Below are 25,256 nucleotides of genomic sequence, written 5' to 3' on the forward strand. Positions count from 1 at the left end.
GAGTGATAGGCAAGGCAAAAGGGACACGGAGCCTGCAGGGGCATAGGAGCAATTAAAGGAATCTGAAAAGGGTGCCACATACCCAGGCACACTTCTCCCTTCATTCCCGTTCCTTACTAATGAGAGAAGGGTACATGGTCCATGCCTGGCAGGTCTGGAAATTATGGATGGGAGAGGGGAGCAAAGATTTGGGTCATGGATTTCAGGTTTAAAACATGGGCTGAGAACAAACTTGAATGCCAGAGAAACCAGCCACACCTTGAATGCTTTGCTGATATATTTATTTACAGATTTCCCCATTTCAGATGATGGTGATAAAAAGTAGATGGAGACCCCACCCTATCCACCCCCCAATAAATTACAGACACAGATTTCACTTAGCATATAGAAGCATTGGGGCATATCCAGATTCATTCCACTGGGTTACTAGAGCCAGGAGAGATTTGATCCTGGGGGCAGTCTGAGTACCTCAGGCCCAGAGATTGAGCTAAAGAGAGGTCACCATTCTGGGCCCTGCCACTGGTGTGCTAGCAGAGGTGACAGAATAGAACCATGGTGAACTGAGTTGCTTAGCCCTGTCATGTGGTCTAGTAGGCAACAGTGGGCTCTTGGATAGCTTCCAGTGAGATCCACAGTCTCATAGAAATCTGTGCCTCAGGGTTTCCATCTGCACAATGGGGATAAGAATCCTGCCCTAAAGATGTCACAGGGCTATCATGAAGCTCCAAATAGACACAATTTGTCAAAGGTGCTTTGCCAAAGTTCCAGTGCCATACAAATTTAAGGGAATTCGATTGATTGACTGTGATCGTTAGAGTGCCTCAGGTATAACAGTGGACTGGTTTATGGGTCCAGGGGTCAAGCAAGTGATAGAACTCCTATGGTGTGCCCTAGGTGGGCACCAATCAATGGCCAGTAATGCCTGCTGCAAAGCCAAGTTTCCTCAGTTTCTTGGCCCCAGGAAGTCACCAAGGCCTAGTGTCTGGGTCAGGGCTAGGCAAAGTCACTGGGGAAGTTACAGAAAAAGTCACAGGGGTGAAAGAGAAGGAAGAAGGTGGCATATAAAGCAGGGAGTAGTTAGTATCATCACACACAAAAATAGGTACCCATTGGATGAAGGGCATTGAATTGGTAGTGTAGATGAAAGATGGAGCCAGAGAGGAGAGGGAGATGTCACAACAGCAGAGAGAGAAGAATGCTGTCCCAAATAGGCTCTCTTGCTGCCCCTACTCCTCCTAAAGGGATAATGCCAGTGTCTATCTATCTGCAGAGAAAGGGGTAGCAGGGAGAGAGAACTGAGAACATAATAATCTGACCAAAGGGGAGGGATCCCTTCCTCCTGTTATACTGCTGCCTAGCATCTTAATGAGGTGTCAGGTATAGGCAAGCAACTAGTCGGTGCACTTTGAGACTGAGGCCAGAACTGGGCCAAAAGCACTACAAAGGCAATAGTGAGCTTCTGGAAAAATGCAGTAATTGTCTGGTTGTCAGCATTGTTGGAAGATAGCTGATCTGCCTGTACTTAGGCATGGTTTTAGGGAGCTGATCACTAGATGGCTACTATTTTTAGCAATGAGCATCACGGATGCTCCTTGAAGAAGTGGAAGGTGGCCCATTTTTAATAATTTGAAATGGGCTGCTAAGAAGACTCAGTGAATGGGCCAGGTCAGGGAGAGGGGCAGCAAAGACAAACCCTCTGCAGGCTTTTATTTGGAGAATGGGGCAGGAAAAACTCTAGTTGCTCCTGCTGCTGCTGCTGCTTTCCCCCAACTCCCTCGGCAAGGAGCTTGGACCTCCTGGGGAACTGGGTAGGTTGCCCCACAGGGTACCAGCTGGTACCTACAAGTTAAGGCAAACAAGCCAGTAGAGCACATTGAAGAAGAAGAAGGTCACTGGGAAAACAACTCGTGAGTAGTTATCCAGGCGGTAGACATGGATGCAGAGGCGGCCCTGCTGCCAGGTACTGCCCTCACAATCGGGGACCATGCAGAAGTACTTCTTAAAACCCTTGCACCACTCACAGCAGGCCAGCTTGGAGCAGAGACTGTGGGGACCTTCAGGGCTACCTGGGCTAGGGGGCTGCTGGGCTGAGCAAGACGGGCGATCCTCTCCATCACTTCCCTCGGTGGTGACAATCTGGCACACAAAAGCTTCCTGATGTTGGCGGGCACAGGCTCGGGAACGTGCACGGGTACGGGCATGGGCACGGCTATCAATACGAGGCTAAAATGGACAAGGAAAGAAGTGGGGAAAAGTCAAGGAAAGAGAACCCAAGTATAAGTGCTGCCTCCGGATTTTCTGGAAACTGTCTTTGGCACACCATATCTTGGCTTTTCTCCTCCAACTTCTCACCATTACATCAGGAAGTTGATTCAACTCCCCCACCACCCTGGGTAACATTCCATCACTCAGCAAGCTGACCACCCATGTGCCATAACCCCAGTACCCCTGCTAGCATGTCTCCACACTCCAAAGCCTTGCCACCACTCCCATACCCAGCTCATACATGGCGGAGTTTCGGAGAAGCATGGGCTTTTGTCTGGTTGTATATCAGGAAGTTGAGCACAGCAAACTCCAACAGAGCACAGAAGCAGAAGACGAAGCAGATGGCAATATAGAAATCCAAGGCTGTGATATAGGAGACACGTGGGAAATTCTTACGAGAAAAGGTGCCCAACGTGGTCATGGTCAGAACAGAGGTGATCCCTGCAAGAGCACAAGAGTGGAGGTGGGCTCAGTTCCTGACCTATATACGACGTAGGTTGAAGGACTCCATGACAAGGCAACTCTGCCCTGGCCCAGCCAATTCCCAGCTATGTGCCTATGCGTATACCTCTTTCTCCTCTTACCTAGAGAGGTCCGGGCTGGAGCAGACTCTGTCTTGATCCAAAAGGAAACCCAGGAGAGCATCGTGGTCACGGAAGAAGGGACATAGTTTTGAAAGGCAACATAGCCAAACCGCCTGCTCACATTGAAGAAAATCGTCATGACCATGAAGTCACCTGAAAGACACAAAAAACATCACTGCATTACAGTGCTGACATGAGGGTTCCCCTTAACAGGACATGCACAGTAAGGGTCTCACTGTCCTGCTCATAGTATTCCCTAGGATAGAAGCATGATGTTACAACGCAATACATACAAATAGGATCAGAAGAAGCCCAGAAAAAAGACTTACTGCAAGACCAATGACCAGTTGAGAGCTAAGCCAAGGCCAGAATTTAATAGCTTCTTTCTCAGTTCACTGTTCCACACCCAATGTCTGTCTCTATAGGTTGGCAAGAGAGTCAGGTGAAAGCAAAAAATTAGTTAGCCTTCTAGATATCATGCCCACGCAGCTGATATCCAGATGGCTGACTGAGGGCTTCATATCCACTGAGGCACATCACACCTGAACTGCTGGCCCTCAGAATGTCTACTCTCAGCAAATGAGACTAGGGAAGTCTGTGCTGTGGTGGAGAAGCACAGAATGCTTTCGGCCTCCTTTCTACACATTCATATGATGGCAAAATGCCTTAGTGAGTGAGCACTGCTCCACAGATGGTCAAAACCAGCACTAGCCTGCTCCCCAAGCTTTTGATGGCTCCCTGTTCCACATGAGCTATATAGACTCAATCCACACTCTGGAATCTGATGCTAAAGGCCCACCATGACCCGGCTCCAACTGACATTTTACACACACACCTTACCCAAAGCCAATCCCATCTGCTCACAGATTTCCTGAGATAGCCTGCAATTTTACACCAATATTCTATCCCTGGACTCTCTTGTCTTAGTCTATGACCCCTAACCCAAATTGAGTGTTTCAGGAAAAGAGAAGAATAAGCTTAAAATGAACATTTCAGTCAGCCCTCCAGAAATCCATTCTGTGGCGTACACATCCGCAGGGCAGACTGAGGTCCTCATAGTCACTTGGACATTGTGTCCTTGGTCATGGCTCTCAGACGGTCATGGTTCCTCCAGGACCTGATGACAACCTATATCTCTAGTTGGCATCTTCTTTTGTACCATTCATGCTGCTTTATGCTCTGACACACCCTCCCCAAGCACTCTGCATGCTATCATGACTCCTGGGCTTGTGTGGGCTTTTCTCGGAGCCCAGGACATCATTTTCCACTTTCAGCATCACATTGGAGTTGCAATACTATAGAATTCCTAGGCCTATAATTAGGTGGGCTTTTAAGTCCCTTCAAGGCAGGGCTCATGCAGGCCCTATGGCTTAGCCCCTGCCCATCCAAGGTCAGAACAGCCTGGAACCCAGCAGATACTCAGTAACTCTTGCTCCTGTCAGGCAACAGCTTTGTGAAGCAGACCAGAACACTAACCTGTCCGTGTGTCCTTCTATTTTGGAAAGTGGATCAACTGCCCAGCAGGTTTGGGTGGGCTGGAGCTGAATGAGAAGAGTAGCCTTTCCTACTCACCTTGGCAGCACTGAAACTCAAGGAGCAAGGCTTCTCAGATTCTTCTGGAAAAAGGCAAGGGAGCAACCTGTTGTCAGTGGGAAACCTGTGTGTTGAGTATACCTTTGGGATAGAACTCCTCCAGGGCTGCTGCACGGACCACCCTTGCACTTGCCTACTGGCCAGAACGTATTTATCAAAAGTCCTCTTGCCGTGGGATCTTGACTGCAATTTAAGACACTTCTAATTAGTTATACCCAAGCCCTGCAATATTGCTGGGTTTATATAATATATTCTTGTTGCAAGAAGATTTATTATTCTGTTGGATGATTCTATTTTAATTTTATTTATTCTGGCCAAAAAAGAACCTTTGCGGCTCATCAAGAGATGCCAATTTGTCTTGAAGGACAAGAGAAAGATGCTAACACACATTTTCTACTTCTTCAGGAGTGAGAGAAGCACGGGTAGGGAAAACAATATACCTGGGGCTGAGGAACCAAAGCAAAAAAATATATGCTAAAGATGGTTTTCTGCTCGAACTCTTATCCTCTGATCAGATAATGGTTGGTCACTGCAGTGTCAGAGGGACACAATTAGAAAGACCATGTCCAGACGACTGGGACTAGAAGAATGAATGGACCCAAAGCTTTGAAGAATAAGGGAAGAAAAATAAACTAGGGCTATGTAGATTACAACAGACTATGATCCATGCCAGGAATGATAATGCTGATCCTTTAATCTCGGCCCTGTGAAACAGTGGCTGAACTAATGTAAGCTGGATAGTTCCAAGGAAAAAGAACTAAGCCTAATATGTGGAACTTCCAGAGACTCAAATTTCAGATGAACAGGGAGAGTTTTCTAATGAACAGAACTGTCTAGAGAAGAAGGAAACCTCCTTGTAAGACAGTGGATTCCTGACCAGCAATAATATTCCATCAGAGGCTCCACAGCCATCAGTGAAGGACAAGCCACTCCCTGGAGGCAGGGCTGGACTCTCTTAGAACCTCCTGAAGCAGAGATTCTCTGGATCAAGGTCCAAGATGGCCAGAGTAGCAGGCTACCATTGCATTCTGAACCCTTAGGAGCTGAGCATATAAGTATGCTCCAGATAGAGAGACCTGCCCCAGGGTCCAACTGGAAGAGTTTGAGACCAGTCCCAAAGATAACTCTGACATTGAAGGAACCATGTCTCAAGATCAACTAGTCTCCAAGCAGAGGAGAAAGAAGACTTCTTTTCTCCTCAAGAATTCTCCTCACTCCCAAGGAGGTCTGGTGCTTACCTACTGTCATCGCTTTGGTGATGATGCTGCCTCTGGGGCTTTGTAGTCACTAGGGCACCATTTTGAAACAATGCACAATCATCTACTAAACGGAACCACTAGTGACTTGAAAGCCCCTGGGCCTTATCTTCTCTGTCACTTTTGATGATGGGTACCCACCAATCTGGGAAAAACTGAGGTGCAGAAAGCCAAGAGGTGGGCCCATGGTTAGCTGGCAGAAGAGCAAGGTAGTAAAACTGCTTCCCCAGAGTCCCCAAGAAAAAAGGCAAGTATTTGTAAGGTAGCCCAGAGCTTTGCCCCTGCCTAATACTGTGCAAGCAAAGCTCTAGTCACATGAGCATGAGCTTTCCCTCAACCAGAGACTGACTCAACAAATGAAACAAAAGCAGATTTTCTGCCTAGTCACATGGTAGCAGAACAAGATGCTGCTCATGACAAATGGCTGGTTGGGTGACTGGCTCCATCCACATTCTGGAAACGATGACGGCAGTGCCTTCACTGCCCTGAACTTGGTCAGGATGTGTGAAGACTGTTTCCAGGGCTGCTCTGGGAGCTACCCTGGGGAGGTCCCTTGGCTCCTCATTCAGATCACCTAGGAACATAAGTGAAGATGCTCACATCTAATTGGGAACTGAAGTATAAGATACCCAGGACCTTCCCCTTTAGTCTTTGTTAGAGAAAAGGTCAGAAAACCAGTGGTCACTATGTCTATGTTGAATCCACCATGAAGCCTTTGACAAGAATCTGTGCTTTTTAGACTTGTTCCTTTAAGATAAATGTCAATGCAGCAGCCACTGTAGCTGCTGTAAATTCCTCTAGACTTTCCCAGCCTTAAACTAGCTGACATTAGAACTCTCGCCTCCACCTCCCACTACAATGGACTTTGCTTCCCATTCAACCAGATTGGATTGGTTCTGGGTGTGGAGAACTTATAGGAGCTCCATTCCCCAAAGTCATCCAAGAAGGTCAGCGTTGTAACCTTGAAACTGAAGGGTCTGCATGAAAAAGCCAGCTGCACATTCCGACAGCAGCAGAACTTTATCTACTTACCTAACCTCTCAAGGAGCTTGGCAAAGCATTTACTTCTTTGCAGATGAGACTGAGACATAGTTACAAAGTCTCAGTTTCCTCTGCAAACAGTTGTAAGTGCTTAGCAATTATAAGGCAGGAGCCATATCTTACAATATTTCCATGGGATGACTGCAAAGCATTCGTATGGATGGCCATCTCCAGTCATCCCTACCACCTTCCTGGACTTCCACCAAGCCCTGGCACACTTACCAACTGGGGTTGTGATTATTTCAGTTTTGTTGCTCACTCCTGTAAAATCAAATTGGAAGAGCTTCCAGGAATTCTTCTCATTGATTTCAAGCTTGAAATTTTCCCACTTGTAGATCATCTCATTCTCAGGATAGGAAACTGGAAAGCAATGTGAGAAAGAGGGTCATATGAGACTCAGAAGCCCACCTGAGGTCTCCAATAGCATGGAATCAGCCTGCACAATGCCTTGGAGTCCTGTTTCTGGCCTTGCCAGCTGTGGGACCTTGCCTCTCCTACCTCATTGTTGAAGTCCATTCAATGAATGTGTTTACTGAGCATTCCTCAGTATCAGGCCCTGGGCTGGAAATACAGAGATGAGCAAGGCATGAACCCTACCCTCAAGCAATCACATTTAATTTTATAAGACAGTGAGTATACTACTGTGATTTTTGGAGGAGCTCTGAAAAACCTATGTCCACGGAACAGTGGGGAAACAAAGTAGATAAAGATCACTTGGGGACATATGCAGAAAAGACTTCACAAGGCAGGTGATACTCCCATTAAATCTTGAAACTCAAGTAAATATTCTCAATAAGAATGAGTTTGAAGGTGTTAAGGGGCAGCATAGAAAGGTGAACCACCTGGTGTATTGTGGAAAGGCCAAAAGTTCAGGATGGCTAGCTCACAGAGGATGAGGTGCACAGGATTGGGCGGCAGGGTCCAGTCCATGAATGGCCTTGAGGTTCATTCTAAGGAATTTCAAATTGATCCATGAGAGTTAACAGAGGATTTGAGACTAAGAAGTGACTCGATCTAGGTGACCCTTCAGCTAGGTCACTCTGATCCTTCTGTGAGGACAGCATGTTGGCAAGGAGGTTGGTGTAGCAATCCAGACAGAATTAAATTAATGCAGGTGAAGCTGTGACAGGGTGCAGAGAAATAGACGGCATTGACAGAGACTGGGAGGAAACACCAACAGGATGTGCTGATTGATTAGATGCAGGAGGTGAGGGACAGGGAACATCAAAGTTCTTGATTTGGACAACTGGGTGAGTGATGGTCCTCTTCAATGAGACAGATGGGAACCCAGAAGCAACACACTTGTTTTGGTGGTAGAGGTCTGGAGAAGACAATGAATTTCGTTTTGGACATGTGCAGTTTCAAAGTCAAGATGTGGCAAAAGTTCAAGTGGAAGATAACAAAGGCCTAAACCAAGGTAGTGCCAGTGGAGATGGAGAGGAGCAGCCATACTTGAGATACACTTCAGAGGCACGTGGAAGGGATGAGCAACACAGTATTGTTGGCAGGAAAGGAAATGAGGGTGGACGATGGAAGCCCTGCACAACTTGGCAGCATTTTAGGAGAAAAGCAGAGGCAGAAAAATGTCAATGGCAAGGATGAGAAAAAGAAGGAGCCCAGCATGTTTCTGGGGCCCCAGAAACCTAAGAAGGTACTCACAGCTAGAGAAAGATAGAGGGCAAGAGTGAGAATCCATTGGAAATCTGAGCATGTGGAGTGAGCATCCAGCATCAATGGTCATCCTGGAAGGGAGAAAGGAGCCTCATTAGGCTGGCCCTAAGCACTTCCGTATCCACCCAAGTAGTCTAAGGACTACCACCAATGAATGGCCGGAGTCAATTTTTTTGTTTGTTTGTTTGAGACGGAGTTTCACTCTGTCACCCAGGCTAGAGTGCAGTGGCATGATCTCAGCTCACTGCAGCCTCTTGCCTACCAGTCTTAAGCGATTCTCATGCCCTAGCCTCCTGAGTAGCTGGAATTAGCACCAGCACACCCCGCTAATTTTTGCATTTTTAGTAGAGACAGTGTTTTCCCATGATTGCCAGGCTGGTCTCGAACTCCTGACCTCAAGTGATCTGCCCGCCTCAGTGATCTGCTCAGCCTCACGAAGTGCTGGGATCACAGGTGTGAGCCACCATGCCTGGCCCTCAGTAGAATTTAAGACAAAAAGCTCAAAGGAGAGATAACAAGAGAGAAAACAAAACAAAACAAAACAAAACAAAACAAAACAAACAAGCAAACAAACAGCTTAGAACTATCTGGCTACTCTGGGCTCCATCATTAGAGAAACGTATGGACCAACTTCGATCGGCTTTTGTTTTCTTGCCCAGCCTAGTTTCCAAGACCTGCCAACATCCTCCCTACTCTCCCCTACCTTCCTGCCCCCACATGCAATCTTCCCCTGCTGGGCATTCAAGTATCCAACCTGGTCTTAGGTACCTTTGCTACTACCATGCTGCTGCTCTGCCTGAACAATTTCACCACTGTGGACGTATCTTTATATCCAGTACCCACTTAGGATGGAATTGTCTAGGTAATGCAGTCATACTGGCACATCCTAGTTGGGGGAGCTCTGGACTCGGAGCCAAGTAACTGGGTATCAATTCCAGCTCTGCCACAAACTTGGTGTGTGGTTTTAGCAATATCTTTCTATTTTGAGGCCTCTATATCTGTTACATAAGGGGGCTGGGCTCATGGTCTAGGAAAGCTGGACAGGCCCTTAGAGGTATCATTCAGGATGAGATCTCTGCCCATAGATCTTTAGCTAAAATTATCAGAAGGGGAGAGGGAATTCCAGGAGGTGAGACTCCAGAGGCTTCACATACCTAATTGTGTACAACACCTTGCCATCCTTGTATATGCGGACCATCTGGTTGGGCATGGTGATCTCATGCTCGTGGGTCCTCTTAGAATTCCTAAAAAAGGTGTCCGGGATCCACAGCTGGCTCACCACATTGCCGTTCAAAACAAGAGACTCAAAGGTGTCGTTGTAACAGAGGCGTTCGTCGTACCAGGTCTGGGAGAAGATGATGTCAATGGTGTATTCCTGGTGGGAAGGACAGAAAAGCACATACTTGGGGATGAACAGAAAAAGGACATTCACATGCAAACATATTGTTTGCCAGTCCCTAACCTAGAATCCTTAAGGCGATGTGGTGAAATGTATTGAGCACTAGACCAGGAAGCAGGAGTGGGATGAGGTCCCTTTTCCCTGCTCAAAGGCTCTTCCAATGTCAGAACTAGAAGGGAATTCAGAGGTTACCAAGCCTAATGATCCCAAATGAGAAGTCAGTCATACCCTGCTTGATTACTGTGAGCAAGGGGAACTAGGTCCTCACATCATGCAGCAGTTAACACAATACTCACACAACTCAGGACAATAGAAAAGTTTGCCCTAAACAAAGCTTCCTACTACTTTCTCTTACAATCCCCATTCTGTTCTCAGGTAACACATAGAGCAGGTCTAGTTTCAATTCCAGAGGAGAGATCTCCAGAAATGGTATGTCATTGAATCTGTCTTTTTTCCACATTTCTGAAGTCACGGTGCATCTTACAATTAACACATATCTTTAATGGAGCATTTCTTATTTTTTCTTGATAGTGGCTTAAATTGGTTATGATCTTAAATCAGAGCCAACATTGAATCAAGGAAAGGCACCTGAAGGTTGCAATCTTGCCCTCCTGAGTCTTTTCTCTGGGGTAGACATTCATGACTAAAAGTTTTCGGCTTCAACAACCCAACCACTGGTTTTACCAATAGATCTGCAAGGATTGCACAGTCAACTGACAGTCTACTCATAGGCAACCCTTTTCACCAAGGTGTGGTAGTACTTGTTAGTACTTGGCCCATAGCACTACTACTCACTTTGTGCTGTGTTTATCCTACAAGGTCAACCACACATTTTAAAATGATTCCACACTTTGGGAAAGTGTTGCCCAACACCAACAGAATGGCAAGTGTGACTATGGTCCATGCAAATCTTACTGACATGGAGCAAATTGAAAGACACTACTGGATAAAACTGAAATCTAGAGCACCTTGCTGGTCACACCATAGTCAAGACTACTGGATTAATGCAGTTGAATTAAGGAAGCCTATGGTCACTAGGTATACATGATCAACGTGAACATAACAATGGGATAGGTGAGATTTGGTAATCTTTAAAGGTACTGTTAGCTCTGATGTTATAGATTCTGAGGATTTTCATTAGCACATGTTTAAGGTTTGTGTGTCACCACAACTATCCAGTTGTTTTTATGTTTCCTTATAAGTGAGAGTAAGAGAACATTTCACTTAGGTAAGCAATAAGACAACATAGGACTGGATCACTAAAAATGACATGTCTGTACACTATGCCCACACTTGGAAATATAAACATGGAATTATGTCAAAATAAAAAAGATTAGAAAATACCCAGAAGACACTGACTGACACTACAGAAAACTGAATGTGCCCTACAAATAAATGATTTCAAGGTAATGTGGAGGCAAGGAGAACTGTTAGACTCTAGTGACAATTAGTATCACTTTTTTTTTCTGTAGAATTGTTTCCATTTATAATCAAAGTCTTAAATAAATGTTCTTGTGACCTTGGCTAAAACTTGCATCTTTCCCTGTTATCCTCTTTGTTAAATGGGAGACTATAAATAATTTGTAAATGCCCCCCACCTCAAAAAAAAAACTGCCCTGTTTCCAGAGCTTACATTGAGACTGTCCCTTTACCAGTGGGCAAAGGCTCCATGCCATTCTGTGATGGGCTTATCAAGTAGATGGACTCTTTGGAATCCACTTAGGTTTGTACAGAGGAAGGCGGCATGAGTTTGGCTGTAGGAGTTTTCTATTTCCAGGTGTTCCAAAATAAAATATAATTCCCAATTAGGTCACAGTCTCAGAGGATAGATTTCATCTAGAAACAGACAGGCAATGGTGGCTTAATTCCATGGACTGGGCTCTTCATCTTATTGCTCCTGTGTAGGCTGTGATGCTACTCCAGCCAGGTCAACACCCTCTCAGTCCCCACATTTCCACAGTAAGTCAAACATCCCAGCTCAAAATTGTTTTAAAAATTTACAAGCACACACACCGTTGATTGCATACAGTGAAGTTTCCCCTTTCAGATTTTATCTGGGGAGCACAAATGTTAATTAACCCCAATCCTTCATTCTCCAGAATTACAATAAAAATGAAGTGTTTTGCAGGCCAGGCGCCATGGCTCAAGCCTGTAATCCCAGCACTTTGGAAGGCCACTTCTGGGAGGGCAGATCACGAGGTCAGGAGTTCAAGACCAGCCTGGCCAACATGGTGAAACCCCGTCTCTACTAAAAATACAAAAATTAGCTGGGCGTGGTGGCGGGCACCTGTAGTCGCAGCTACTTGGGAGGCTGAGGCAGGAGAATTGCTCGAACCTGGGAGGCGGAGGTTGACGTGAGCGGAGATCACGCCACTCTACTCCAGCCTGGGTGATGGAGTGAGACTCCATCTCGGGGGGAAAAAAAAGAAGAAAGAAGTGCTTTGAGTCACAAGAGAAACGTCTATTTAGTCTCATGTTCTTTAAACAAAGAGAATCTTTTTTTTCTTTCACTTTTTTTTTTTTAACTTTCAAATAAGTGCTGTAAACTCTGAATGTGTGGTGTGTACGTGTGCATAGATATATCCATGATTTTTCGGTCTCCAGATATTGTCTGTCCCATAAAATGTTTGTTAAACATCAACAATGATATTTAATAGGAAGAGGCTAGAAATTTGCACCACTGGTGTTGAAGGGAGGAAAAAACCCTACTGCAATAGAACTCCAAGTAGCTCGAACAGCAAGTACCACAAGTAGGCCAAGGCAGAACTCTGAGTTATTTTAGAGATAAGGAAACTAAGGCTCTATAAGAAAGGGGGCTATCCAAAGTCACACAAATAGTCAATGGCAGCCTGGCCCTGGGATGGTTTTCACTTGCACCAACAATCTCTTTAGGTACCAAGGTCCAATTTTCTCTGCAGAATCCCTAGGTCTTTCCGCTGAGTTCTTCTGCATCAAACAATGCATACCCACAACCATGGAGGCAGGCACGGCCCTCAGGGAAGAAATCAGGAAAATCCCTGATTGCCTTTGCTGCCCAGGACAAAAGACTGTAAAAGCAGCCACCAAACTGCTGGGAGCCAACCATGGAAGGGAAGACTGAGAATGTTCCCTGGAGTAGGCCAGATAAGCAGACAGAAAAGAGCTGGCAGAACCTGGCTCCCATTTGTATGAGAGCCTCTGACCCCACCCTGCCCCACCTGCCTCCACAAATAGCCTTCCAAGTGTCTCTACAGTCCCAAGTGGCTGGCAGTTTAAACTTGGCCAGCAGAGCCTCCTTCATTCCCAGGCCTTGCGAACTGCTTGGTAGCCAGTGGGAAGCCTTTCCCTCTGCACTCACACTGTGCTTATGCTCTATGTTATGAAGCGTTCAAATGAGCATTTATTTCTATTTGACAATTGTAAGTTCATTACATATCAATTGATAACTAACACTTCACTTTTTCCCCAGTTTGACAAACGAGCTTGCCATGTACATCTCTTTTAGCTCAGCCAAAACTCTAGAAATTCAGTGTTTTGGAACTAGAATCAACTGCGATAATTACCACAGCAAGAAAAAGCGTTACTAACTATTGATGCTACAATGCGCAGTGATTCCCAGATTGTTCATTGCCTTTTAATCTCAGACTGGGTGTTACAAAACCGTGCACTCAGGTTTTCTTCCTGGAGGACAAGGCCTGCTTTCTACACAACATCTGACTGAAAGGTGTTGAAACTCCCCTCAAGCAGTTACACCAACCATGTACCCAATGCTGGGACTCACATTTCTGAGAAGGCTCAGTTTCCTCAAATGTAAAACAGGGATCCATGTCCTAATGGCAGTTTTGGCTTCCATGCAGATTGTCATGAGGATCCAAGGAGACAAGAATGTACTGGGTACTGGCCTGTTCTGTGACTGTGTGGCAGAGACATGCGTCCCCTCATTACCAAGTACACCACAGAACAGGGACCTCCCACAGCTTTAAAGAACTATTTGGAACCATGTAGAATGCAAGACATTTCAGGACAATTTAACACCACATGTGAGGGTTTAGAATTTTCAAGACACTTGGCTCAGGCTAAAGTGCCACCTTACTGGCTAAAGAAAATAAAGTTGTTGGCTCTTTTCTGAACGAGTCCTGTGTTCCATGCTAGGTTTGGTGACTGCTGGGTTATTAGACTATATCCTTCAAACATTGTCAGGTGAGGCCACTGCTGGCAGCATGAATAGCCGTGGAGCAAGGAGAGACAGGGCATTCAGCTACTGTGAGTGGGGCTACTGCTCTGCTACAAGGGCTCTTGTAGATAGAAATTGATTTCCCAAACAGCAAGGAGATTTGAGTCACAAATTCTCCACTACTCTTCAACTTTACAGGATGCTCTATCTTACCCAGAAAGCAAACCAAGGCAACTTAGCGCCCTTTTCTCCATTTGTCAATGTGTGTGTTCTCTCCATTCTACCTAAGGAAATTTAGCCACCACCAATTGGGTGGAGATTGACATGTTAGAGAAGAAGGAGCAAACCAGCTTGTTGGAAATTAGACTGATTACTTCCAAATAAGGTTGGTAGTGCCTTAAAGTCAAGCCAAAGGAGCAGAGAACTAGAAGAAAGGAACAAATAAACAGCTATGCAAATTTCTGGGAGCCATGAGGTTACTGTGGACTGAGCACTATATTTGGCTTTTGGCATGCTAAAGAGGAGAGGCAGAGACTGCTGCAGGAGGCTCTCTGCCCAGCTAGAATAGCATCCTGAGCCACTTTCCCCACTCCTACACCAATGACCTGAAAGGGTCAACAATGACAACAATGGTGGGACCACAAGCCCTCAACCTCTGGTTCTTGCACAGAACTTAGTGTTTCTTAGTTTATAAACAATACTAGCAAAACTAATTGCTAAATTCATACCCATTTTTAAAAAGGTAAACTGCAACACAAAAAGGAGACTACAATTCTCATAGTGGTAAACACGTTAGTAGCAGCAAAAAGTAAATCTGATTATCAAGGAAAGAGTAAAAAAAAAAGAAAACCCCACCAATTTTAAAATGTAAACAGAAACTCAAAAACATCTATCTGCTCTTATGCTTCTGTTCTTCCTTGTTAGTTCTCAGCAACTCAATTCTAGGAGTTGCTCAAAAGAAGAACATCATGATCATGTGTAGCAGGCAGACTCTTAGATGTCCTCCAATGTTCTTCACTTCCTGGTGTTTGTGCCCTTCTGTAATCCCCTCCACTTGACTCTGGGATGGACCTCATGATTTGTGTCTGATAAGAATACCACAGAAGCAATGGGATGTCACTTCTAAAATCAGATTATAAAAAGTCTGTGATTTCAATCTTGAGCACCTTCTCTCATGCTCTTCCTCACTCTGAAGGAAGCCAGCTACCATATTGTGAGCTACCCTGTGGATAGGTGCCCATGGCAAGGATAGAGGGAGACCTCCAGACCACAGCCAGAGAGGAACAGAATCCTGCCAATCCTGTGAGTGGTCTTGGAAATGGATCCTCCCTCAGTTGAGCCTTCAGATGAGACTCCAGCCCTAGCTGACACCTTGATTACAGGTTTGTTAGAGACCCTGAAACAGAGAACCCAGCTAAGCCATGCCTGGATTCCTGACCCACACAGACTGTGAGATAATGATTGTTTTTTGTTTTTTGCTTTTTTTCTTTTCTTTCTTTCTTTCTTTTTTTTTTTTTTTTGAGACGGAGTCTCGCTCTGCCGCCCAGGCTGGAGTGCAGCGGCCGGATCTCAGCTCACTGCAAACTCCGTCTCCCGGGTTTACGCCATTCTCCTGCCTCAGCCTCCCAAGTAGCTGGGACTACAGGCGCCCGCCACCTCTCCCAGCTAGTGTTTTGTATTTTTTTAGTAGAGACGGGGTTTCACTGTGTTAGCCAGGATGGTCTCGATCTCCTGACCTCGTGATCCGCCCATCTCGGCCTCCCAAAGTGCTGGGATTACAGGCTTGAGCCACCGCGCCCAGCCATGATTGTTGTTTTAAGACACTATGTTTTGGGGATAATTTGTTACATAGTAAGGCATAAGTAGTGTGCCTGAAGAATCAGGCAGCCAAAGTCTCATGGTTGGGGGTTGGGGAACCTTGCTTTTCCACTTAGCCTATGTAAACACCTTGATTTTCCATGAAGGTTAACTTAGCTTTGAGGGTCTATTTGCAAGGCCCGTCTCAGAGCCAAGGCTCTAAGCTCACCCAGTCACATGGCACTTTTTGGGTATCTGTGAGTATGCTAAAATTTTGTTTGCCTTGGGCCAAGAGATCTGTGGCTGTGATGGAGTTGCTTACCACAGCCTTCCTCAGTGTCAGGCTCTGCAGATGCAAGTGATTCTTGCGGAGCATCTTTCATCACTCATTTGCTTAGGTAACATATACTGAGCCCTTGACATCAAGGAGCTCATGGAGGAGACAGCAAGGCCAACATACCACAGATAATTACAATGAAATGATGTAGGGAAGATCAGGTAAACAACTGCGATAGAAGCTAGAAAGATGCAACTGCCAAAGACAGGAATGTGGTGTGAGAAAGAAAGGAGCAATTAATAAGTGTGGAGGTCAGGGGAGATGCCGTGAATGAGATGCGGTCTGAGTTAGATACTGAAAAAGAAGGCAGCTGACAAGTAAGAAAGTGGAACAATGGCATACCAAATAGAAAATCCCTTGAATGAAAGCTCAGAGGTACAAGGTGGTCTGGGAATGCCAATATTCTAGTGTGACCAAAGCACATGGTCTCTAAAAGGGTGAAGAGGAATACAACCATGGAGGGCCTTGAACTGCATGTAATAAGCAGTGCTGGGACTGCAGGAGGAGCATCATTTGGGAGGCCAACTTAGTAGGTGGAGTAGGTGTTTTCTAGGAGGGAGATGATGAAAGCTAAATGGGGGCAGTGCTGACACTATGATTATATGAGTGGAAAAGGAAAGAAGGAAGTAGAACAAAAATATAGAAACAGTCTTAGAGCAAGAGCTAGTAACTTTAGACTTATGTCCATACAAATAATTATCAGAAGAAAAGAGGCATTCCATTGTGGTATTTAAAATTGCTTTATTATTTTTATTTTGAATGAAAAAACTGGAAGATATGGTCATGATTCTGAAGATCCTCTTCAAGTAGCAAGGGACTTACCTTTTCCAGTCTCATTCTCAAGCCAGTGGTTAAAAATATCCCTTCCTCCCTCCAGAAATAAATTATTGGAGTTGTTACAGAAATACAGAGCAGAAAGCAGAAGTCTGTGGAAGGCCCTATAGGTCAGCCCCTGGGCTTCTAGGAAATACTGTAAGAAAAGCTTAGTACTCACCATGTCCAGGATAGAGAGAGGACCAAGGCTGTTGACGGAGATCTCAACAGTGACCACAGTGGGCTTCTCTGTAAGATAAGCAGAAGCAGCAAAGGGTAAGTGTCAAACAGGGGCATGGGTCAGGGGAGGAAGTAGTCAGAGGGGATGAAAGGGGAGTCAAGTAAGTGTTGGACCACACAGTTTCAGCGTCTAATCCTATTTCTTTATTTGTTCTTTCATGGCAAAACCAAGCTCACGGACTGTTAAGAATTGGACATACATCTTGAAGATCAAAAATCTAGTTTAGTCCTCTCATTTTACCATTGGAAAAACTGAGGGCAAGAGAGGGAAAAGTCTTGATCAAGGTCAATGACACTGCTGAGAATAGAGTTAATATCTCTTACCTGACAGGTCAACAGCAGATATTCCTGTCCATGTGCATGGCACCTTCTGTTACTGCTCAGGTCCATTCTCCCTGCCTATACCCTCAACCCCTGGACCCTCTAAGGAGGGGAAGAACTTTGTTCTGCCACTCACCTCCAATGCCAGGGCGCAGTTTGTGGTCATAATTACTCAGGATAGTGTTCAGGATGCGAGAGGCTTCTGGCAGTTTGCCAGCTCTGCGCCCAGTCTCGGTCTTAGTTGACTTTGTTTCCTCAGAGAAGAGCTTATTTTCCAGAGGCTGGGGCGGGGGTCCATAGACGACATCATGGGCAGAGGCTTCATTCTTTGATTCAGTCTGAGGTCCCTCGACCCTAGAACATTCAAACGAAAAATGAAGCTCTGCCCTGCAGTCTGTAGGGGCCCCAGCTAGTGCTTCTTGGGACAGAAGCAAACCGAAACAAGTTTTCAACACAGAACTTAGTTAAATTGTGACTGGTAACAGCAAATTATAAGACAGTGACAGATTAGGCTTGTGAATTTCTTTTAAATCTTGCTGCTCTTTGGGGACTTTCTATGCTGTCCTTCTTTTATGATAACTCTTTTATTAAAAAAAAAATAAACAAAAGCAAGACCTAGATTTTAAAAGAATGTTCCACGTGAAATGAAGAGGGCATTTATGTCTGAGTGCTGGCCCACTGTGACTAGCCTTGGCCTCTAGTCGGCCTGACCAGCACCAACTGGGAGTGAGGAGCAGGCTGAGGGCCAAGGCTGAGAGGAATTCTTGCGAAAGCCAGAGTGGCCTCTCCTAGAGAGGACCAGAAAATTGTGGGAATATTTTGCAGTTTTGTTGGTTGTGTAATACTCGTTGCACTGGGGGCAGGGGAAGGAGATGAAGAGAAGGAGGCTAAAGAGCAGCCTTTGTGGGTGTCTAAACAGGAAAGGCAGGAGTCCTCCACCCACAGACAGCCATCCAGGAACTGACTGCCCAACAGGAGTCCACCCTGAGCTCCACAGCCATGCACCACAGCCAAGAAAAAGAAGAAGATTAGTAAGAATAATTGAATTAAACAAAAATGTTAAAGGCCATCTGCCAAAGTATGAAACTCACCGATGGTGTTAGAAGTCCGGATAGTGCTGCCTTTGCTGGGAGGCAGTGACAAAGGGGGCTTCTGAGGTCCTGCTCACGTTCGGGTTCTTGATTTGGCTTTCTTTACACCGCTGTGGTCATATTCTGACAACTCATCAACTGTACACTTATGATTTGAGCACTTTTCTGTATACATGTTCTAATTCCATAAAAACGTGTTGTAAAAAATCAAAATGCCCCACCTGCTAATATCTGGATCTCATTTTATTTAAAAGCAAACTCTTAAAAAACAAACAGAAATCATTTATGACATAATAGGAGAGATTTGAACACTGAGTGGATAGTTGAGGCATGAATAAATTATTCTTAAATTTTTGGTGTAATTATGGTATTTTCTTATGCTTGTGAAATTTTTAATGACTAGAAATACATACTAAAACAATTACATATAAAATGATATGATGTCTGAGATATGCTTCAAGACAATCTAAGTCGGAATTGGAGAGTGGGTGGGGTAAAAGAAAATAAGAGTGGCCATGAATTCACAAACAATGGGGGTGGGGATGGCTACATGGAGATTCCATGTACTGTTCCCTCTGCCTTTATATGTCTTTAAAAAATATATAATTAAAAGTCTTTTAAAAAGCCATCATCCCATATTAATCTGTGATATTGGAAAGCAGGAGAGTGATTTCCTTTGGGGAGGAAAGTGTACAGGGACAAGCATTTTGGAGATGCGTGTGTGTGTGTGTGTGTGTGTGGTAAGGGGATTGCAATGCTGTATTTCCTGATCTAGGTGTTGGTTACATGGGCCTGTTTACTTTGTGAAAATCCACTGAGCTGTTCACTCATGATGTCTATGCTTTTATACTGGCATGTCACACTTCCAAAATGATTTTTTTTAAGCCATAAGGCAATTTGTTTCCTAAAATAAGGGGTAAACAGGGCAAGAGACATTGGCATGATCCCTGTATTGCAGACCAAGGGACTGCCAACTTGGGCAGCAAAATGCATTTTTCTCCAGTATTTCAAGCTGTTAGAATTGCTTAAGTGGCATACAGATGTGCCAAATCCACACCATTTCTCATGTCTGAAGTGGCTACTTCCCATTGTGGGCTGGGGAAGAACTGGACTTCGAAAATACAGTTTCTACTTTCAAATGCCATATTTAGAAGATGTCTTCTTTTCCTGAGGCCAAATTCCCAGCCATCTCAAAAGATAAGGGCCAGTGACTATGGGAAGTGAGGAGGGAAAATGGAGACCTGAGACCCTGCAAAATAAGTGATGTGGCTGGAAACATGGCACAATCAGAACCGGCAGCAGTGGTAGACTGAGCACTGCCAGACAGGACCACCTAAAAGCCTGAAGCAGCCCCTCCCAGATGTCTGAAATCCATGGACAAGATCCTCCCAGCTGCCCCATGTTTAAAAGTGCAGAGGCAAACAGATAAACCCGAAACCACCGAGACCACCAAAGCCCTCCTGCCCCTAGACTAGGTCTGCAATGAAAATGATAGCAGAGGGTCATAAGGTGGCTTTAATCCTAAAATTGGCTTTTGCCAGTTAAAAACAAACAAACAAACAAAATAAAACCTCATCCTGAGGTCTTTGGGGTTAAAGAGCTGCTGACAATGCATACCTTTCCCCAGTCAGCCATTAAGCTCACTTTCGGGGCTAGAAAGAATAAAAACTTGAAAAACACTCATACATTGGAATAGTGGGATTTTCCAGGGGAGTTTTTCAGGCATTCACATGTCTCCAGACACAATGGTCCAGCATGAAGTTGAATCTCTGCACTACCCCCTCCCAAACAGTCGACTGCTGGTGGCGTGAGAAGTGGGGTGGGGGTGGGGGGCATAAGAAAAGATGTTGGATTTTTATCTAAATCAGATCTCTTTTTCATTATACAGATGGACCAACTGAGGCCCAGAGAGAGGAAGGACTGTGCCCCAAGTCACACAAATAATTTGAGGCTAAGCCTGGACCAGAGAGAGGTCTTGTGGTTCACTGTGGCCCAGTACACCCCATTGTCACCTCCCCAGCTCTTTCCTAGCACCACAGGTTGCTATGCTTGAAGAGTAGTTTCCATTTCCCCAGCCCCCTTTCCCTGCTGTTTTCCTCTCTGACCGCCCCCCCCCCCACTTCTTATTTCCCCCATCCCAGAGCCATCTTTTGCCCTAGCCAGTCACCATGTCAGCTTTCTCAACTAGTCCAAATTCCATTTGGAGGGATGTGGATGACTGGAAATTGCTAGCACGCATAGAAAAACATTTACCAAGCCCTTGCTGAGGCTAGCCCCACTCCAGGGCATCAGTGAGCCAGCAGGGAGCCACACATCCCCTTCTCTGAAGAGCTAACGCAATCTCGGGTAGGGAAAGAAGTCACCCCCGCTCCCCACAACAGATAAACAAGACACAAGCCCAGTGCCATGGAAACTTCAAGAAAGCTCCACAGATCAGAAAGCTCGCAAACTTGTGACACTTCACACCCAGCAGGAACCATCTCAAAAAAACAACAACAACAACAAAAACGAAGCAGTCATCTTCCACCCCAAAAAGCGAGAAATCTAGGGGACAACCTTCCTAGCCAAGTCTCAGGGCGAGGAGAAGGTGTGAGGGAAGATGGTTGTTCAAGGGAAACCTGAAAAGGGAGAAGGGGATTGAAATCTAGGACCCAAACCACAGACTTCAGAGGAGAATAATATTCCTGGCCTCTGGCTCCAGCCTACCCAAGGCCCAGCAGGGTGTCTAGGGATGAGTTAAGGAAGGGGGAGGCTGTCAGCAGTGGGGAGGGGTATAGCTGGTGCGGGAGCCCTTAGACTAAACCAAAGCTCCTGCCTGAGACTGGCACCAACAGGAGCAGCGGCATGGGAAGCAAGGAAAGTCAGAGTTGCCTGGCGCAGTGCCTGGAACTCAGTAGGCACTCTTTAAAAAATGTGAGCAGCAGAGAACAGACGAGGCAACACTTACACATTTTTGGCGCAGTTAAGCTCCCTCAGCCCGCGCACCGCCTTCTCGAAATGCACCCCGGACCCCCTAGTAGCTGAAGCCTGCCCTGGCCGGTCCCCCCCGGGGCTGCTCCCCTGTTCCTGCGCAAGACTCCTAGAAGGAGTGCTTGTCACCAGGCCATCGCAGTGCTTCTGAGAGCGGGAATCCGAGAACGGGGGTCCCGTCTTCCTTTTGGAGATCCCCTTCAAGGACCCCGGGAATCCATCCTACAGTGAACCGGGCGGAGGCTGGCGCGCATCGAGGGCACGCAGTACTCAGCCAGCCCGCGCTAGGGCCGGGGCAAGGCGGGCGCGGGGCTCGAGGAACGCGGGGCCGCAGGGATCCCGGGAGCCGTCCCTGCTCCCAAGGAGAGGGGGCTGGGCGCGAAGGGCTCCCGGGTCCCGGGATGGAGACTCACCTCGACTGAAGGATCAATAAGATGCCTAGGAGGACTGGAAGAACTTTGGACAACATTTCCGCGGAGACGGGAGCGACCACCCGTGCGGAGGTCGCGGTTCACGGTCTGTACGCACTGAGCGCTGTGTGGAGGGTTTTGCTGGGCTCCAACTTTCACTCCTCCCACTCGCCCCGCCCCGTCCCGCGCTCCCCGCCCCGCGCTCCCCGCCCCAGGCCCGCCCCCAGCCCCGATGGAAATCTCCGGCGACTTGACGGCTGCTGCCGTGGGGAGCGGGGGAGGCTCGCGCGGGCGCTGGTAGGAGGCGGGAGCCCTGTTGCTGCGGCCCCCAGTCCCCCCGCCGCCACTGCAGCACTGCCAGACAGCCAGGGGCGGGGGAGGGGGAGGAAGGAGGCGGCGAGCCAGCGGCGCACGGCCTGGGCGGAGGAAACTCGCGGCCCCACGCTGTGGCCGGCAGGGAGCTGCTTCAGGGACAAGATGCGGGGCTGGATGTGCTTACGCCCCAGAGGCGACCCCCTCCTGCCCGTTGGCGCGCCGCGGGGTCAAACTGTGCTCTCCAGCCGTGGCTTCCTCCCCGCCACCTGTTGCACCCCATTGCTTCCCCAAGTCTCCTGGCTTCAACCTAGCTGCCTCTCTGGTTTTCCCAGCTCTCAGCCCACAATCTTCAGTCTTTCGAAATACAAGTCTTGTCGTATAAAGGAAGCCGGGTAACTCAGCACCTTCCTTGGCATACGGAAGAAGAGAGACAGGGGTCTCCCCAGCAAGCTCTGATGTGAGGTACTCCGCAGGGCAAATTCCCAGGTATTTGGGGGCAGGGAGGACCCGCCAACAGAGGACCCGGCAGAGACATTCACTGGAGAATTTTCTCTGAACCCCAAGAGGACACTGCCACAATGTGGCTCCCGCTTTGGCCCCAGACGCTGAGTGTGAGAGGGACCACCTGGAATAGAGGAGGCTTTGGAAACCTCCTTAAGACTGGATGGCCGAATCTTTCTGGAGACTTGGCACCAGGTGATAGCAGAAGACATGAGAAGGCACAGAGAGGGAAGGGGCAGTGCCCCTCTTCAGGGGAGACATGTCAAGAGTCTCAAGCATACTTGGACTTCATCTTCTTTACCTAGATCTTTCTGATTTGCTTCAGAAAGAGAAGGAATGACAAAGATTTGTGTACCAAGCTGGTGCCAGACACTAGCAGCATCCTCACCTGTTGCTCTAGAAAGGGCTGTGTGCATCCTTGAAGAGGCTTAGCTCTATCACACTCATCTAAAACACCCTCTTCACCACCCCACCTCCCAAGCATATCACTCTGCTTTGTGCTCTTCACAACACTGCTCACTCATTGATGATTTTCTTGGGCATTTTTTTTTATGAGCTTGTTTACAGTGGGTCTCTCCTACTGAAGTAAGCTCAGTGACAAACACACACATGCATACACACAAAATATGTCTTGTTGGGGTCTCCACTGTATCCCTAAGACTTAGCAGAGCTCTGGGCACACAATAAGCACTCAACCAAATATGTCACTGATTTATGTGCAGCTGTGTGTGTCCTACTACCACTGAGTCAGTCCACTAGGACCTGGGGCTGCCTTCAGACTATGGTGCAAGAGAGAAGAAGAGACTGCAGGACATGTTTAGGCTTGCACAGCTCCTCACTCTCGCCCCCCGACATGCACGGAAGAGCCCCATACTTTCTTTCATGTGTTGCTGCTGAAATTTTTAATAACTTTTGAACAAGTGGCCCTGCATTTTTATTTTTTCCTGGGCCCTGCAAATTATGTAGCCAGTTTTGCCCTAGGGAAAAATGCTGCAGAGCAGGGAACAGGCAAACAAGCGGCTTTGCTGAGCCCATGAGGAAGAGAAGGCTGCCAGTCCTGTCCAACACCAGACTGCTATGGAGAGGAGCATGTCTGCCCTTACTGTAGCCAGCCTGGGATTTGTAGTGTCCTATATGCATGTCTCTTCCTCCACCGACATTGGAAGTCCGGGAAATGAAGGTTTTTCTGATTTACCTGTATTCCCCTGGATTGAGCACAGTGCCCAATGACCAGTAGGCATTAATTACATTTGCTGAATGAACTACTGAATCCCAGGCAGACAAAGGAAGCAAGTGATTACAGCTCATTCATCAGAGAATCCCAGGCACTTTTCTCTTACAGGTTGATCTTAATCATACTTTGCCATCTTCCTTATAAACCTCATCAAAGGGATAGCTCATCCATAGGATAGCTGTGAGGATTTGTGGAGGCTACAGAATGTTATTATTATTTTGTAGTTTCCCAAGTATTTGCCACATGCTTGTCTAGATCAGGCCATCGACTTTATGATAGAGGAATATACAGCAAGGACTCAGATGATGTCTTGTCCCTTACATATGTTTTTCAAGAGAGGAGTGGGAACTTTTTTTAAAAAATTTATTTATTTATTATTATTATTATACTTTAAGTTCTAGGGTACATGTGCATAACGTGCAGGTTTGTTACATATGTATACTTGTGCCATGTTGGTGTGCTGCACCCATCAACTCGTCAGCACCCCTCAACTCGTCATTTACATCAGGTAAAACTCCCAATGCAATCCCTCCCCCCTCCCCCCTCCCCATGATAGGCCCCGGTGTGTGATGTTCGAGGAATGGGAACTTATGGTAAAATTAGTAAAAAATTACTAACTCAAGGTACAAAGTCATGAGGACCCCAGAGTTCCGAGGAAAACACTTACATGGTCCCGAGCCTCTCAAAGCAAGAGGAGGGTGTTATAGGCAGCAGAGGTGCAGAGATGGACATTCCAAGTTGAGAGCCAGCCAGGGTGTTGAAACCAGATATGTGTGGTGTTTGACAGAAAACAAGGAGGAGATTGCCTGAGGCATTTGTGAAGAGAAATTTTTGGAGATAAAGCTGGAGTGGGAGGTTGGACAAGCAATTGCACTTTATCTGTGGGCAAGAGGAGAGTTGCAGACGAGTACCAAAAGGGGATATTTTATGTCCAAATGCTGTTTCAAAAGATCCCTCTGGTGGTGGTAGGCAGGAGAGTTTGCAGGATGGAGAGTTGGAGCCTCTTTTCTCCCAGCAAACAGGATCAGAGCCACAGGGATGGTCAGAAGAGGAGCCACAGGAGGGAGCAACATCTAAGATGTGGAATTGACAGATGGAGTTGGGGAGGAGGCAAAGGAGGGAGGTTTGTTGGAGAAGGCTCACAGGGTCTTCCCAGGTGGCCGGGGTGGCAGAACAGAAATAATGAAGGCAGGAGGAGGAGAAAGAGCTTTTATTTACAGCCATGATAGCAGCTCCCTGCATTTTGCATTTCACTTTCTAAAGTT

General features: G+C 46.6%; 1 protein-coding gene and 1 pseudogene across 1 annotated transcript; both read right to left on the reverse strand.

The window, feature by feature from the left end:
• Positions 1–264: 264 nt before the first annotated feature.
• On the reverse strand, positions 265–22,059 carry GABRE (gamma-aminobutyric acid type A receptor epsilon subunit). The gene is made up of 9 exons (XM_025373522.1): positions 21,945–22,059; positions 17,607–17,824; positions 17,091–17,158; positions 9,565–9,785; positions 8,399–8,481; positions 6,962–7,099; positions 2,850–3,002; positions 2,507–2,706; positions 265–2,223 (listed from the first exon to the last, which is right to left on the reverse strand). Exons 1-9 carry the CDS (start codon positions 21,998–22,000, stop codon positions 1,840–1,842), a joined length of 1,521 nt encoding a protein of 506 aa, XP_025229307.1. The 5' UTR covers positions 22,001–22,059; the 3' UTR covers positions 265–1,839.
• Positions 22,060–22,436: 377 nt separating this feature from the next.
• Positions 22,437–25,256, reverse strand: part of LOC112615305 — a 64,535-nt pseudogene continuing 61,715 nt past the window's right edge.

Source organism: Theropithecus gelada, chromosome X, assembly GCF_003255815.1.
Source record: "Theropithecus gelada isolate Dixy chromosome X, Tgel_1.0, whole genome shotgun sequence".
NCBI classification, from domain to species: Eukaryota; Metazoa; Chordata; class Mammalia; order Primates; family Cercopithecidae; genus Theropithecus; species Theropithecus gelada.